Here is an 18,789-nt window from a genome sequence, read left to right on the forward strand (position 1 = left end):
CTTTTTAAAATAATTAATTACATGATCTTGAGAAAGTAGGATGATCTGCATGACAATTTGAATATCTTTTGTCCTTTCGGCACTTGTCCTGGATGTGGGAAGAATCCCTTTCATCACATTTACCACATATCGGTTGTCCCCTACATACATCATTTTAGTGGTCAAACCTTTTGCATTTAGAACTGCAAGGGTTTGGTACATAGGGTTCTACTCTTTCAGCAGTGTAATCAATTTCAATCTCTTTGAGGATTGTTGTTGAATCAAATGTCAATATATATGCATTTGTTAATATTGTCTTTCCACCTCTTTTTATTGAAATTCTTTGGTAATGAGTGAGCCCCTGCAGTGCCATTGCAATCTCCTCCTCTGTTACTAGATCAACATCCTGACTTTATATGACTACTTTGGACATATTTAGTTTCTCATACATTTTATGTGGTAAAAATTTGTTTATTGTAATAAATTTGCAGCATGTTACTTTCAGTAATTTCCTCTAGAAAATTTCCATTTTGTGTGCGTTTTTTTTTTTTTTTTTTTTTTTTTTTTTTTAAAACACTTTTGGGATTTATCTTGCTACTTATCACCTTTTCAATCTGAAAAGGTAACAGTTTAGAAAGAGGTTTATTCTCAAGAGATTGAATAACAATACATCTGGGGGAATCGTTAAGTTCATTGTCAGAAAAATCAGACTGACAGACGTTGGTTAGGTTTTTTTATTAATATTTGTCATTTAGTTTTGTTCGATTTCCAATAGCCCTGAGCTCCACCACCCATCACAAAGTTCAATAGAGTTGGGAATTTACCAGGAGGGATAACCCAAACATCCTGGTTGAAATTGGGATGAGAATACTTTAGTCAGCTCAGCACATGACGCGCTTAGCGACCGTTTTTCTGTAAGCAGATTTGATTTCTATAAAAGACAAAATTTTAAAAGAAAATTCTGCACAATAATTATCAAATATTTACATATTATACATGAAAATAATTCTGAAACTATTATCTATATGATGATATATTATCAATTTTGAAATATTCTTTGTCAACTTATGTAATGAAAGACATGAATTGCACAAGCAGCAGCACCTCTGTCTACCTTGACAGGTGACAGGATCAGGGAAGGAAATAGAAAAGCAAAACTCAAGTTTGTAGATGGATCATTTATATACATAGCATTAATTTGCATATGAGGACAGGATTGAGTGTTTGACAGCCAAGAGAGAGAGCACAGACATTGAGAATTACAGTTTAAGTTAAGAGTTGGTATGAATTGTGGCATTGGTGAAAGAAATTGACAATTTTTTTTTTCTTATAACTTTTTCATTTCAACCAAATCACTGCAATTGTCATCATCGACCTCATTCAAAGGGCAGATAACTCAATTTTGGGGCTGGTTACACGGTATAATATAATATTCAAATTCTTTATATCTTCAAATATTTATTCATAGTGTTTGGTTTGGCTGTTTTGTAGAGCCAAATTGTTGTTTATGACTTTGCAGAATATGATTGTTTTGAAAAGGGAAAGGAGAAAAAAAACAAAAAACAATAACATCAATGTTTTTAAGTTGGGAAGCCAGTATTTTCAGATGGCCTGATCTGGTAACACTAGAAATAGGTAACAGTCCTAATTTAATAATTAGCATTTCCATGATAGAAAAAAAAAAAAATCACCTAGATGACACATTAGCATTTTGTCATGGAGGATTGTTCAGGCCATCTGTTCCACTATGAGACAAGCACCAAACCTAAAAGCCTTTCAAACTGAGGAAGGAACATTATTTATATAGTTACTGAATAAAAATGCTTTAAGCAATTTAAAAGAAAAATCCAAACCTTTTGTGCTTTTAAGTGTCTTTGGAGTTTATCGATCATTGGATCTTTGTCTGTAGCAACAAACACAATTTTCACTCGTGTCTGCACAACAATATTTTTAGTAAGTCTGAAATCATAAAAATAAAAAAGCAACCTTAAATATCTTGAATCTACCTTCCACTGAATGTTTTCTTAACAGGAAACATTCCAAAATGGCAACTAAAATAAACATTCTTTCTTTCCATGAAAATCTAATTTACAATTATGAATAATTTACAATGTGTGTACATGTGTGCATTGGCAGGTATAAAATTTTAAAATGCCCAACACAATAACCGTTTCCTTCTTCCAATGAATATTAAGAGTAATCATTCCAAAATATTTTTTTTCAAATATGATGAGCAGTCGATAGGTAATGCTCCTGACCTACTTTTCATAGCAGTAGAACAATCAAACTTGGCAGAGTTATTAGTCATTCTCTACATAGAAACCACCCAGATTTACACACTTCTCACATTGTTTATAGATGGTTTTTGTAAAACCCTCACTTGTTGCATACATCGTCAAACTCATGATTCTGAGAATGGAATGACTTCACAGATGGCCATATATATTTGACAATTGGAGGGCCTAAATGTTACAGTTAGTGGAGTACCATGTGCAGGTTCGACATGTCAAATATGCAATCAATATTAAGAAAAATGTTTTATCATCAATTGATGGATGGCTGAAGAAACAAATTTGTGTATTTCTTTTTGCATTTTATACTTATTGTCAGGCAATAATTCCTTCAAAGTTAGACTCAATATCAGTTTTTAATGAGGAAAATGCAACTCTTAAAAAAAAAAAAAAAAAAAAAAAAAAATGGGAGGAGAGCAGGCTACTCTGCTTGGGAACAACAATCCCTGGATAATTCAGTCAGCAGTTCCTCATAAACGTAGGAACTTTACAGGCAAAAATCTATTTCCCTCTCCCACAGAAAGAAGTAATGATGAATATTCTTACATTTTTTAAGTATTAAGAATGAGGATGTATTAATCAAGGATATGAACTTAACTTCTATTTTTCAAAATACAAGTTTTTTTTGTAAGTATTTCCCCACAGCAAGATCAGAAGAGAGAGAATCAGAAAGATCTTTTACATAATTGTAAAAAGAAAAGTTAACTTCAAATAAATGATTTAAATAAAGTGGTTTAAAAATGATTTATATTTTCAATTCTACAGTTTGTTTTCAATGCAAGAATATTGGATCTGTTACCCTTACACACGAGCGTGCTCCCTACAAAAAATCTAGACACTAATAACAATCTCCATTTGACACCAGGAGAGATTGGCTATTACTTGTGTTTGGCCTCATAGCTCAACAATGAAAAAAAAAAAAAAAAAAAAAACACTAAGAAACAGTGACGTGCAGATAACTTTTGTAGGACAAGTGCTCAAGTGAAAAAAAAAACAAAAAACGGCAAAAATATAGTAATGAACACCGTTGGATACATTCCTCTGAAAAGGGCACTTTTAAAATAGGAGTAACAGAGGCAAGTGCTTGGGCACCCCTAGCACCCTCTCTCCCTTCTGCACATCCCCTGCTGAGAAATATCTGTGTTGACTGAAATATTTGATTTATATTGCTTTCATTTATTGGTAAATAAATCTTCTTTTAGCATCAGATTTGCTTTTAAAAATGATTTCTTATATTTCCAATTCAAATATTATAATTGAAAATATGTTTGCAGATTACGAAAGCAAGTTAATTCAATGTAATTTCACAATTTAATAAATTCAAACAGAAACAGGTCAAATTTATATGTATAATGTTTTCTTTTCTCAGGTATGGAAAATCCTATTTATTAGTAAAGAAAAAGCGTTCTGCATCGTTAGTCAGATCAGGTATATTTCACTAAGACTATATAACATGCATTTGTAAGAAAATTTGCTAAACAAGTATCAACTATATTTCTGAATTTTTGAGATGAGAATTGGTCATTCGTATTATTTGGATTTTTTGAACTACTGTTCTCATCTTGAGTGTCATTTCCACAATGTTTCGATCGATGTAACCTCCGACCTTCTTTAGGTGTATCTTGTCGAACTCGGCATGCTACCCCCATGAAGTAAATAAAGGGCTCCGTTCAAGAATATCTAAATTCCCAAGTCTGGCAGAAACATTCCAGAGTTCAACAAGATACACCTAAGAAAGTCAGAGGTTACATCGACCGAAAGATTGCAGATTACGAAAGCAAGTTAATTCAATGTAATTTCACAATTTAATAAATTCAAACAGAAACAGGTCAAATTTATATGTATAATGTTTTCTTTTCTCAGGTATGGAAAATCCTATTTATTAGTAAAGAAAAAGCGTTCTGCATCGTTAGTCAGATCAGGTATATTTCACTAAGACTATATAACATGCATTTGTAAGAAAATTTGCTAAACAAGTATCAACTATATTTCTGAATTTTTGAGATGAGAATTGGTCATTCGTATTATTTGGATTTTTTGAACTACTGTTCTCATCTTGAGTGTCATTTCCACAATGTTTCGATCGATGTAACCTCCGACCTTCTTTAGGTGTATCTTGTCGAACTCGGCATGCTACCCCCATGAAGTAAATAAAGGGCTCCGTTCAAGAATATCTAAATTCCCAAGTCTGGCAGAAACATTCCAGAGTTCAACAAGATACACCTAAGAAAGTCAGAGGTTACATCGACCGAAAGATTGCAGATTACGAAAGCAAGTTAATTCAATGTAATTTCACAATTTAATAAATTCAAACAGAAACAGGTCAAATTTATATGTATAATGTTTTCTTTTCTCAGGTATGGAAAATCCTATTTATTAGTAAAGAAAAAGCGTTCTGCATCGTTAGTCAGATCAGGTATATTTCACTAAGACTATATAACATGCATTTGTAAGAAAATTTGCTAAACAAGTATCAACTATATTTCTGAATTTTTGAGATGAGAATTGGTCATTCGTATTATTTGGATTTTTTGAACTACTGTTCTCATCTTGAGTGTCATTTCCACAATGTTTCGATCGATGTAACCTCCGACCTTCTTTAGGTGTATCTTGTCGAACTCGGCATGCTACCCCCATGAAGTAAATAAAGGGCTCCGTTCAAGAATATCTAAATTCCCAAGTTTGGCAGAAACATTCCAGAGTTCAACAAGATACACCTAAGAAAGTCAGAGGTTACATCGACCGAAAGATTGTGAAAATGACATTCAAGATGAGAACAGAAGTCCAAAGAATCCATATAACACAAAATATCAACTGTGATACAGATTTAGATATAACAGAAAAAAATCCAAAAGGAAAGCATATGCAGGCTAAAAAACTGAAGCAGGTTTGCAAAAATCTTTCTTGTAAAATTTGTGAAATCATTAATGAAATCCACATAAAAACTTGAATTTCCCTTTCCAGTTTTTAAGAATAAATTTCATGTTATTCAACCTTAATGCCTGTTTTCAGTTTAGGCCCAGTCTTTGTAGTTTCTGTGATATTTGCATTTCAAATGGTAGCAGGCTGAATAAAATTTTATTGCATTTATAAAGGTAAATATTAACTAAAAGTATTATGTTTAATTGTTAAAGAGTAAAAGAGTGATTGGCCGAGATTATCACATGCCATAGTTAGAGAGCAGGTATTTTGAAATAGTTAAGTTAAAAGTGGATAAAACTGAATACAAGCATACAAGTAACAACCATGTTAGACATTCTTCCTCATCGTGCGGATAAGAAAATGGTAATTAAAAAGTTTGAACTTACAATGCAACCTGTCAGTGATTGTTTATTGAGTTAATAATTTCATATTTCAAATTATTCTACATCCATTTGCAGTCATCCATTCACTTACAGGCAAAAGGCGACAATATGGTGGCCAACAACATTGTCCATATGTGAGAAATCAAAATGAAGCCATCAGATGCTTACCGAAAAAAAAATATCCAAAATTTTTGCTCGGGATGAAGCATTCTACCAGGTGCCAGACATTCACCCACTATTTCAGAAAGTTTAACCGGTAGATTTTTTTTGGATAATAACTGTCTCTTTAAGTACAACTGTTTGGATTTCTCTTATACTTGGTTCACTGGGTGTATTTGTCAGTTTTATTTTTAAGTTCTTTTTCATGAGCCCTCTTAAGATTACTATCGTGACTGAAATATTACTATGGCATAAATATGCTATTTCAAGCTGAAATGTGACAGACCTATCGAACATTTCATAAAGATGTGCAGATGCATCTAAAAATGACGTCTAAAATTTATGCGAGACATATGAGAGAAAATGTGATTTCAAAATTTGTAGAGGAAAAGGCATTATGTAATGAAAGAATGACTAAATAATTTGTAATAACAACTCAAGACAACAAAATTAAAAAAAGAGTACGTAAAATACAAAAATTCAGATTCCTAAGAATATTCTTGTGATAAAATTCCTTGTCACCATTCATAGCAAGTAATAAGAGTGTGGAACGAATTTACCTCAAATTTCAGGATGAATTTGAGTAGTGTGTAAAATCAGGTTACGAAAGAAAAAGAATAGCAAAATGGCAGCCGTACCTGATTATATACTGACAATTCTCTCAAAGTAACGTGTAATCTCATTACTCATATACAAATGAGATGGCACCGGCTGGGATAAAAAGCCGGTACTTGTACAGTTTAGTCAAGACATTAAAAAATGAAAATATTGAAAAAAGGTTATATTGTACGTATCCGTTTTGGACTGAAGATCTCCGAAAAAAAAATTTAATTTAATTTGATCAAGTAGTTTTTACTTTTTACAGCAGAAAAACACGTTTTTATGAGAGCACGTTGAAGTCAGCCATTATGAAATTTGTTGAACACTCCACAAGGAGATAACTCCATGTAAAGTGCCGACACTCCCTCCCCATCTTTATTACTAGCTTTTCTTCCTAAAAATCGAACCTTTTGTTCGGTATCCTAACAAATTGTTTTTTCGCTGTAAAATAAAAACTACTTGATGAAATTAAGTACGTACAATATAACTTTTTTCAATATTTTCACTTTTTAATGTCTTGACTAAACTGTATAAGTGCCAAAAAGCCTATTTTGAGAGTGGCAGGGAGAGTAGATTACAGCATGTATATGTACCTTTTAACTGCAAAAACCAAAAGCACAGAGGAGTTGTTGTGTGAAGTAGAAATGGAGTACACGAGTTTGATTTGACTTTTGTGTTGTGTGCTTTTTTTATGTGTATGTAAATGAATAGACATGAAGATATGGGTGTGTGCCTTTGTTTTGATTAGTGAGAGTGCATGTGTGCATATTTATTTTGCTGACCATGTGCATTTACATGTGTGTTATGAACTATGTACATACGTTCATTTAACAGCATATATTATTTGCTGCCACTGTATTTAGTCGTCTGTGAAACCCTCATTCGTCTGTCGAGACTCTTTGGTCAGTAGCCAAAATTAGCTTTTAACGTGTCAAGTAGGGACAAAAGATACTAGAACAAATAGAAGAATATTGTGTGTTTGAGTGTTTATAGTATGTGAAGAAACTTTAAATTAATATTTCTTGCGTTTTTATTGGTGGAAAGAAACTGCTGATTTTGTCCAATCAAGAGTTGACGCATAAAATTCACTGACTGAACAACCTGATGCAAGACAGAGCAAGCAACAAAGATTGTTATATAGATGCAAGAAGGCATCTAAAAAAAATAAAATAAATAAATTGTGAACTTTCAGTAAATTGTCATAAAAAGTTGACAAAAGAAATAAATTATTATTTGCATTCTTCAAACTACTGTTCTTATCTGGAGTGTTATTTATACAATGTTTCAGCTGATGTAATCTCCAACTTTCTTTAGATGTACAAGGTAGAATGATAAAATTGTTGCTCTAAAGAAAACAATACTACAGCTTTATTTTAAAACTTTTATTGAAAAAAAAAAAAATCAATTCAAAAAAACAACTTGATTATGTTATAGAGCTGACATCTATTCAATGTAGCTGTCTTCAGCCTCAATCACCACCTCAATATGGGTCTGGAACTGGGAGCATGCCTTTTCCACAAGCGCTGGCAGGAGCTCAGCAAATACTCGGCGGATGGTGGCAATCAGGCTGGTTTTGGCGATGTGGATGATCATGTTGGTGATGTTCTTGACATATGACCAAACGAAGTAGTCTAGCGGGTTCAGGTTGGATGAGGAGAAGGTGGGTCAGTGAGAGAAGGGTATAAAGTTGTAGCACTCCTGAAGCCAAGCTTGGGTCTCTTTGGACTTGCAAGGCAATGTTGAGTCCTGCTGCTACACCTAGGGTCTGCCAGCATCCACCTGATTGCACCAGAGGATCACCACACTCTTCAGCACATCCAGGTACACTTTGGTGTTGACTTTCAAGTTCACTTTTAAGATTAAGGTAGCCTGGTGTGGCCCTTCCTTGAAACCACACCAAAGACCATAACTGTGACCAGAAATGGTCATCTGACACGTTGAGCTGTGTCTTCAAATGTTGAACTGTTCGGATTTGCATTTTGAAGGTGTTGGCAATGGTCCTGTTGTCAAAACTTGGATTGGTAGAGAGCTTGAGTTGTACAACGGCGCATCTCCAATCTCGCTTGTTGAACATTGTGTTACTTTTAGACATGATAGAAGGCTCCTATCTTTCTTGGGATTTGTACACAACTGATCAACTAGTAGATAGTCTGCAACGAAAAAGAAAAAAAAAACAGGTTTTCATCAAACGGAAATTGAATCATATAGTCTTTTCTATGGTGACAATTTTATCGTTCCACCCTGTACCTTGTCAAACTCAGAAATCTTTCTGTCAAACTTGGGAATCAAAAGAGGAAAAAGTACTTGATGAAATTTAGTTGTAATTTACACTCTTATGGAGGTGGAAGGTCCAGTCAAAAATGCAATTGCAAATTACTTCTACCCAGTCATGGCTGACAGAACAAGAGCAGCTACCCCCATAGATTAAATACAGAGTTCCATTGCAAATTCCTGAATTTGCCAGAAAGATTCCTGAGTTCAACAAGATACACCTGAAGAAGGTCAGCAATTGCATCCACCGAAATGTTATTAATATAACACCGAAATGTTATTAATACAACACCGAAGATGAGAACAGTAGTCCAAAGAATTCAAATAATATGAATAAGCAATCCTCATCACAAAAATTCAGAAACATAAAATCATTATTTACCTGAGGATTTCTTCAACAGGTGGTAAGCACATCTTTTTAGTAACCGAAGCATCTTTTTCGTAACCAAGGCATTGCGGAGATGCCATATATGATTTAAGAAGATGTTTATCAAGATGAGCACAGGCATTTATCTGAAACAGAAAACATGAAGAACGAACTCAGCTCACGTCAATTATAAAAATATTTAAAACATTACTTTTTTTTTTAACCTTACAAATAATTTATTTTGTTTTAATAATGTTAGGTGCGCACGATTAAGTATTGATAGCGGTACGAGAGTTAGCTAAAATGCATGATAACAAGGAACCTCCCCCCTTCCCAGGTTAGATTTTTATTTGATCAGTGAAAAGTGGCAGTCATTCATGAACGTCCATGCTTTAAAAGTTACGAGCGGATACGAGGCAGACAAATAACCCCATCCAACCCCTTGTCATGACACATATCTTTATATTCATGCGCCCAATCCACCACCATCCGTTCTCCTAACAGTAATCTGAAACAGAGTTGATGCAAAAATCAGACAACATGGGGCAGAATATATTTAAAAAAAAAAAAAAAAAAGGAGCATTCCGAGTTCAGATGCCGTCGAATGTAAACACAAACAAGCTAAATCCGTGGCGGAGAAATTGCTAAATTATTCACGTGCCCGAACACAATGGATATAACTGTGCTGGAGACAGGGCAAACATGCCTATCTGTTTCCAAATATAGCAGAAAAGGGCAGAAACCCCAAAAACCATGCTTTACTGCAAACCAAAGAATGGGCATATTACCACGAACCTCAACAGAATATTAAAATTCCAGGAAGCTTGGAATTGGATGATTACTTCTCTTGAATATTTTATTTCTGTTGGACTTTCACTGTTTAGATTATACCTTTTCCAACAGCTAAGTATTCTGTCATTATTAACCACCCTTTCATCCTAACCCCTGCCCACACCCAATGAACAGTCAAACTAAATTCCCCAGACATTTGTTTTCGGATAACCAAATATTCTATATGATATTATAAAAAAAAAACGGGGGGAGGGGAAAAGAAAGAGATTGTTTAATTTGCTGGCTTCTTTCATTCACCCCATTTTTTTTTTTACCCATTAGGGCATTGCATTCTATGTTTTTTGAGTGATTAAATTTTATTGCATAAGAAAATAGTTGATATATGTATAGATACATATGAATAGTATTGCTGTCACGTCCGGTCATTTCTTCTTGAATTGTGCTCTAGGTTATTTCATGGCAGTACTGATCAAAGAATCTTGGGTTAACTTGCCATTTAGAGTCATGACATTCTACGACCGGCATATTACATTTTTTTTCTTTTCTTAACACGATACATAATCAGGAATAAATCCCAATGAAATTTTCGATACGGGGCATATTGTCACAATAAATTCATAGGAGTAAAATCATTTTTTTTTTTCTTTACTGCATCTTTATTCCTATGTAATTTTATATGCTAACATATCACAGAGTAGTTCTTAAGAGGACAGTTTCAATAGGTATATTATACTTATATATTATTATACTCATATTATATACATTATATTATATATATTATTATAAATATATATACTTATAGATGTATATAAATCTTTTTAACTTATATATTAACTGGATTGTATCTACATTCTCTTATTAGAGAAGTGGTATCTCCCAGTTGGGAGCCATGAATTAATACCTGTCCTGTTTTTAAATCTCTGAAACAGCTACATGGTAAACAACTGATCTCGTTTTCTATTTAACAATTTAGGGTAAGGCTTCTTGATCATTGTTATATAGTTCAGTTCTCTTTTGTGATTGTGAATTTTCTAGCAGTAAGTCAGCTTATGTAAGTGTTAAGTCTATTATATGTTGAATTTAGTATTTAAACAGCAGTTTTTTAGTTTTATTTTATTATATATATTTTTTTCTGATAAAATACTCAAAGCTTCTTTAGACAAATATACATACAAAAAAGAAAATTTGTTTGACCGTTTTGAAGATTTAAATTAGTTTCAGTTAGAGTAAAATCTTCCAAGGTATTTCCTAACTTTCTAATTTACTTCTGATTCCATCCGGGGTTAAAAGTGTACAATTCCAATTATCATTTAACTGTAGATGCAACACAAAATTAAAACCTCTACCAAGATCAAACAACTTTTCTCAAGTAATATTTCACAAGAAATTTTATGCTGATATTAATTTTGCATTAGCGACCGTTTACAATAATAAGATGGGATCTGTACCCATGCTGAATAAAAAGCAAAAAGAATATTTGACTTTATTTTTAAAACATCATATAAAAATGATATGGTGTTCAAGGCTGGAAGAATAAGTATACAGAGGTCTCATTACTTCCTAGGTATTGGTGTGAGACACACACACACACACACGACAGAAAAGAATAGACACCAAGATAAATATTTTTCCTAAGATATGCTTATTTATATTTACAGATAAGAATAGTGCTGAAATAACTTAGAGTATCTCATTAAAATTGCATCTAACAAAATTGAAGCATGCCACAGATTGAAGAAGCATTAGACCTATCAGAATTTATGCAAGGATGAATCGTGGATCAACATGAAGGTGGTCTTAGTCAATGCAAAATTGCAGAAAATATTAAAATACCCCTTTCTATTGTTAAGAGTGATTGTACAATTCACAAGAGAGGATAAAGAGTACACAAACCCTCATCCAGGTCACTCTGGGCCCTCTGAAAAAACCTTGCATCTTGTGAAAAGAAATGTTGAAGAGGATCCTTGGTGCAAAGCCTCTGACATTGCAACACAAACTGGTGTTAGTCCCAGAACAGCTGTCAGGTATCTTCACAAGCTGGGCTGCTATAATAGAGCTGCAAGGAAGAAACCTCTTTGTCCTACCAATATCAAGTGGAGAAAAGATTGAGCTAGTCAAATGACCTTTTGGACCAATGTCATTTTCTCTGATGAGTCACGATTCATATTAGTTCCCGATGGTGGAAGGATATGGGTATAGAGGCTTTCTCAGTAAAAGTTTGACTTAAAGACTGTAGCCAATACTGAAACATGGGAGTTTCTCAGTTATGGTATGGGGTGTAATTTGGAGTGCTGGTCACTTAAACCTGGTGGAGTATGAAAGAAACATCAATTCTGCTAAAAACGTTTCAACATAACATGAATGACACCTACCAATGTTCTCAAGTGGTAAAAAGAACCAAGTTAACCTTCTATTAATGGGAGATGGAACTCCTTGTCACTCTGCTAGGGCAACACAACATTAGTTTAGCCAAAATAGGATTAATAAACTTTCATGGCCAAGTCAGTCCTCGGATATAAAATCAATTGAAAACCTTTGGGGCATATTAGACTGGAACCTTCCCCAAAAAAGGAAGCCTTCTTTTAAGCCTGAATTTTTAGCATTATTGTCTCACAAATGGCAAGAAATTCCTCAATATGATATATGTCAACTGATCAATGCCATACCTGGAAAGGTCCTAGCATTAAAAACAGCAAAGGGAATGTCAACCAAATATTAGTTAGTAAATTTGTGACTATTTGTTTTTTATTTTGTTCTATAAATTTTATGTTCATTGAAATAAACTGTTTCTATGGGTGTCTATTCTTTTTTGTCATGTCTGCGTATATATATTGTTCAGTCCCTTTCATAATCAGACAAGCATTTTAAGAGAATTATAAAATTAAGCCATCAAATTTAAAATGCATAATGTTAAATTTCAGCTGATGTGCTGTTAAACATTATTGCTAACAGCCTTTTCTATGTGTTCCCTTATTAAAACATAAATAGATCTTAATTGTCTTCTAAAAATATCGATATATAGATTGATATTACACCTTAAAATTTATTCAAGCTTCCTCATTCTATAATATCTATAATATAAAGCTGAATATGTGTGTGTGTGTGTGTGTGTCTGGTCACGAATAGGCTCCTATATGGTTGACTATTTTAAAAAACTGATTACATATAATGATAGAAGATGAATCGAGACACACGAATGGGTACGTTTGGTCTGGCAGAACGGTGGTTCATTAAAATTGTGGGATCTGCGTTTGCTCCTTGTCCACAAAGTATGGAAATAAAAAATTAAAAAAAAAAACAAAAAAAACGTTTACAAGTGTTTTTGATATAGATGTACATAAGAATACTTTGATAACTATGTTTTAACTTAAATAGGGATGGTATAATAAAATTGTGGGGTCTGCATTCGCGCCTGGCCTCCATAGAATGGAAATAGGCACAAACTTTAATAAAGACTTTTCATATCTATCTACGTAAGTATACTTTGATAATTATGTTTCAGTTTGAAGAAATATGGTATAATAAAATTATGGGGTGTTCGTTCGCACCTGACCTCCATAGAATGGAAATATGTCACAAAGTTTAACAAGGTTTTTTAATATAGATCCACAAAATATTGTGATAAGTGTTTCAGTTTGAACAGGTATGGTATAATAAATTATGGGGTTTATCAATTTTATTTTTACTTTCATCATATTTTGCTTTGGTTTTGATACCCCCAAATTTACAACCCTTCCTTTTCATAACTTATCATAAATCAGAGTCCATTTTCTGTAGGCTGTTTTTGAACCCAGTCAACAACGGGTACTTTTGCTAGTATATATATATATATATATATATATATATATATATACACACACACACACACACACTAGCATGTGTGCCTGGCGCTGCCTGGGTATTCTGAGGTGTGGTTTGAGAAAAAAAAAAAAAGTGGTAGTAGGCAAGCAGGCTTGAAATCATATTGTGAAGGAGGAAAAGAATGTAAAAAAAAAAAAAAAAAGAAAGTGGCGTCTTTGCTGTCGCATCCATTGCCAAACTGGAAGTGATGAAGGTTTAAATTTAGGCTAATCAATCGAAAAGAGAGTGATGACTTTTGGAAAATATTGGCGAAAAAAGCGACCTGCTTCCTGTAGAAAAGCGTCCAGTTGAGGATGAAGGAATTAATGTTTTGGGCCAATTTTTTTTTATATTTGTCGTCTGAAGGGTCGAGCTTTATAACAATACCAATTTCGTGAAACTCCGTCGCCTCTGTTGAAAGTTTTAGGTAGACATACAAACATACATACATACATACATTTAAACAGACAGCTGAGATTTATATTATAGATAACTAGAAGAAATAGAATATCCATCCTAGGATGAATATAAGTAATAAATATAGCATTAGTGTTACTATATGTGTAATAAGTACCAAAATGTATATGTTATATAGCAGTTTATGGACTGTTTTGTCTGCATGTTCATGTAATTGTGTATCTGTACATCTATAACAGTGTATCTGTAATCATCTAGTATAAACTCATGTATGTATAATGCATGGGTGTTGGTGTTTACACATAAAATACAGTTTATTTAATAACAAAATGTATACATTTATATTCTTGTTTCGTGGTGCCGAGATAAAGAACATACCTTGTTTCCTTTTCTTTTTCCTTTGAATGGTTCTTGCATGTTGCCATGCTACTGAAATTCTTCCTCTGATGTCACATAATGAGGTCAGTCCTTATTCACAGTCGTTGTTTTGATAACTAAATTCTATTTCTTATTGTTATCTAAATCTTATTTTCATAAGTTAAAATTCCTGTAAACACATTTAGCATTTTTCTGAATTCCAATTGTCTATTGAAATATTTCGTTTCAATAACATTTCTTTCTCTAATGGATATTTCTAATTCAAAACATCTACATCTCTATAACAATAAAATTTTCTCACTTAGATGACTCGGCAACGCCCGGGAGTCCTAATATACCACATTAGTTTTAAATGTTAATTTTTGTTTTTTTTCTTTAGAGGTTATGATATGGTTCGGTTGCATGGTGTGAATCGTAAGATTTACAAAAAATTTAATGTGTCCTCGTTACTCACCCTGTCTCCTAGAATACATATTCCGTAATTCATTTTGATATGTTCAATAGTATAGTATTTTACCAAGCATCTATATTAGCAATACTACACCATTTTTTTTTCTTTAGATCAAATAAACTCAAATTAAGCATTATTTAAAAGAGCATAAAAACAAGAAATATTATTTTAGTTTTCTTTAAATCGGCCTATTAGAACTGGAGTTATGACCGTTCAAAGTATAAAAAAAATGCATGGTTTACTGAACATTTTGTCTTAAGTCAGTCCTATTCAAATGCATATAAGCTTGTGGCTAAAAATGGTAGGAAATTTGCACAATTTACAAACTAATCCATCTTTAAAAAGTTGTATCTTCAGATTTTAAGATATTATGATGAAATTTTAAACATAATACCAAGAAGGTTCACTTGGCTTTATTTATGACCATCCCACTTGATAACTTATACTAATTAGCATAGATCAGTTTCATTTTAATGGCTTTAAGTAAAAGCATAATAAAAACAGCTAAGAAAAATGGTAAGTAAGGTTTTATCATTATAGGAAGTATTATTCTGATAGAAATTATCATTTGTCATTATCACATGATGAAAAGTCCAAGATGGTCACCACAATACTATTCAAAGAAATTATTAACAAAATATGGCTATCAAATTAAAGGAAATTTTGTACAGATCAGAATTATGTTTTCAAGTCCATTCAACTAATTAGCATAATTAAGTTTCATTTTAATGGCATCATAAAAAACAGTTTAAAAAAATGGGAGGTAATGCTTTATCATCATGCGAAAGATTATTCTGATGGACATTATCATTTGTCATCATTACACTGTGGAAAATCCAAAATGGCAACCAGGAAATCCAAGATGGACACCACGACATAATTCAAAGAAATTAACAAAATATGGCTTATAGCATATCAAATGAAAGGAAATTTTGTACAGATTACAACTATGTTTTTAAGTACATTAAACTAATTAGGGTAATTAAATTTCATTTTAACGGCTTTAAGTTGCCGTGGCAATTGTTAGTAAGATTTCTACCATTATTTTGTATAATTTTTTATTTTTAAGTCAATGTCAATACTTCAAGAAATATTGTGGCCATTTTTTCCTGTTCTCATGTGACGCTCGAGACTACTTGTTTTTGAACAGAATAAACATTTACAACAAAAATTTATCAAGGTAGGTAAAAAAGTAATTTGCCTTTGGTAACATTTATTTGTTATATATTTGTTTTTTTTTCATACTTCTGTGGATTGTAAAACAAACTCAATAAATATTATCATAGGCAAGGCAAGTATTCTTTTACTTAACTGGATAAGTGGTCTGTGCGGTTTGGCTCATTTAAAAGCGTTTTTTTACCAAAGTAAAAAAAAAAAAAAAGTGGTCATTGTTGGTCATTCTTTTTCAAAGATTTTTTTTTTTTTAAAATATTCTTTTCCTTTCCATAATTAAAAACTTATGTTTTCTAAATAATAGCAAAAATAAAAAAAATGAATACTTTATGTTCTTAAATTAGTTGAACATTTTATTTAGATTTTTTGTGCACGTCACGGCACACAAAAGTTCTGATGCTGCATTTGTCACTGTTTCTATTGATGTGTACATAAGTTTTTGTCCAATTCTTTTACAATTTTAGGACAAAAGAAATTCATATATTCGCTGTTAAATAGCATTTGAACAGTTTATATCTTTACTTATCTTTGTACTACAAAGCGTCAACTTTGAGATATTTTAACTTTTAACTGGAAAGACGCACGTGTTGTGTTCAAATTCCATAGCAAAGACAATTCTTTTCCCTAATTAGCTAAAAAAACTAGAAACGTCGTCGACAGGTATAACTTCTGCTTTGAGTATTTACATGAACACACCTTGACCGCTTATTTGCAAAAAGTCATCTACCACCATCGGACATGCTATGCTGGTAGGTTTTGTCGTTAATAGTTGAATTTAAACAGCGATTGTTTTTAATATACAAATGACAACAAAAATATTAAAATACCATTTTAAGTAAATTTTATTGTGAATCCAGTTATATAAGTTTTATTTTTATGGACATAGGAGAAATGTACTTATTACTGATTTAAAGACTATAATTGTCAAATTAAGTAGCAGTGTGCACCTTGTCCAGTGCTGAACATAATGGTGTCTGGTATTGCGATTATATATATATATATATATATATATATATATTAGTTTTCACAAAATCAAGACAACAAAGGTTGGATTGATAGCAACAAGTGTATTTTCATTGTTTGTTACAAATGTTTTGGGACCATTTGGACAATTTCAAACTTTATATCGTTTGAAAATATTCACAAGAAAGGCCTCTCTTCAGACATTGATAAAAAAGTTTTTTAATGAACAATATGGAATCCATTTTCCTTTTAAGGAAAACTATGCAATAAAAGATTTAACTACATTTCTTTCTTCAGAGGTTTTTCCATTTTCTGATTTTTTTATATCTATCTATTTCTGCATCTCTATTTTTAAATGTTTCAATTGATTATTCATATATCCTAGCAACCAATTACCTATGTTCACTTAATTTAAGTTATTACTATTTTTCTATAAGTTATTAATTTAAATTTTATTTATTTTTTCTCAATTCCGGACCGGATATTTTACGTTCCTACCATATTGTTTTGATTCTGTGTCAGTTTCGTATTTAATGATTATATTGGCGATTTACAATTATATCAGTTATTATATCACTTATTCGTGTAATTTCAAAAAGCGGTTGCTTTTTAAATTTATTCCAGACGGAGAAGAGGGTTAGTATTACTTTTTATTCAATGCCAGCTCAGTTTGCATTTTTAAATTTTGGATTTAAATTTTTATTTTTTATTTTTCCCTTCGTTCCAATCTATTTTGATTTACGGTTATTAGTTAATTTTGACGTTGTAAGGGAGGTAACTCTTCGTTAAAATTTTAACTCTTGCCATTTTCTAAGTTGCTCAATTCCTATCATGGTGTTATGATTTATTAGTTAATCATCCCCGTTTAATTTTAGGCTAACATGTTCAAATTATAAGTTTATTATGTACATCTCTACTGGGAGTCTGATTTATTTCCAAAGTTTTAACTTAAGTGTGCTCCAAGGCCTAATTTTCTGAGGTTACTGTTCGCTCTAATTTTTTTCCTTATGTCATTAATTTCAATTCAGGATTTAAGTTCTTAAATACTTTTCCAATTATAAACATCCTATTTATAAATAGTCTACTTAACTCCACTAAGTTTTCCTCCAATGGAAGTGGAGGTCCACCTTGGTTTTTTGAATTTAAAACGAAAATATTATTTAATAAAGTAGGAGTTTTCAAATTTTACTGATCTAAAACCAGTATTTATTAGTACCCCCATCTTTATTTCTATTATTGTGTTTCTAGTGTTGAATTTATGTTGCTAATCTCTGTTAAACTTCAGATTTTCTTTCTAGATTTGATCCATTTATCACATTTATTTTACTCAAGTTTAACTGACCTTTAACTTAAAAACCTTTTTCTTTTTTTTTTTTTTAAATATATATCTTGCGTATGTAAATTCATGTTTACATTTTCCCCTTAGTATATTTACTAGATTTTTTTTAAAACATTTCAGATAGAATTTAGATGTGATAGCAAAAATCTATTCCTATGCAGACATCCTTGTATAGCATCCAGCCTTTTGTTTAATATTTCTTCTTCACTAGATAGTATGCGTCCAGTAAACAGACTGCATCTTTTTGATTTACCAGGTTTATACTTTCTACCTTTATCTACTATTGACCATTTTAATTCAAACTCTTTTTTTGTTTTCATGTAGTTCCCTAACCCAATCACCTAATGCAGTTGTGTTCCTCTTTTTATTTCTAATGATAATTTTTGTTCCATCCCCATTTCTATCATTATCACCTTCCCTATTAGTTTCATTCTTCGGTTCATTTTTGAAGGATGCAACATGGT

At 32.1% G+C, this 18,789-nt stretch overlaps 2 protein-coding genes across 3 annotated transcripts in view; one reads left to right on the forward strand and one right to left on the reverse strand.

Moving 5' to 3' along the window:
• Positions 1-18,789, forward strand: part of LOC145288002 (uncharacterized) — a 283,397-nt gene that overhangs the window by 111,413 nt on the left and 153,195 nt on the right. The gene's annotated exons all lie outside the window — the stretch shown is intronic.
• The window catches only part of LOC145288005 (GDP-fucose protein O-fucosyltransferase 1-like), a 71,088-nt gene that overhangs the window by 13,342 nt on the left and 38,957 nt on the right, over positions 1-18,789 (reverse strand). For both annotated transcript variants that reach the window (XM_080136005.1, XM_080136004.1), the window contains exons 6-7: positions 8,988-9,118; positions 1,833-1,938 (exon numbers count right to left, since the gene is read on the reverse strand). In XM_080136005.1, the coding sequence (XP_079992131.1) occupies positions 1,833-1,938; positions 8,988-9,118 (237 nt within the window). The remainder of the gene's footprint in view (positions 1-1,832; positions 1,939-8,987; positions 9,119-18,789) is intronic.

This window comes from Euprymna scolopes, chromosome 11 (assembly GCF_053919585.1).
Source record: "Euprymna scolopes isolate OS-2025 chromosome 11, ASM5391958v1, whole genome shotgun sequence".
Lineage (NCBI taxonomy): Eukaryota > Metazoa > Mollusca > Cephalopoda > Sepiida > Sepiolidae > Euprymna > Euprymna scolopes.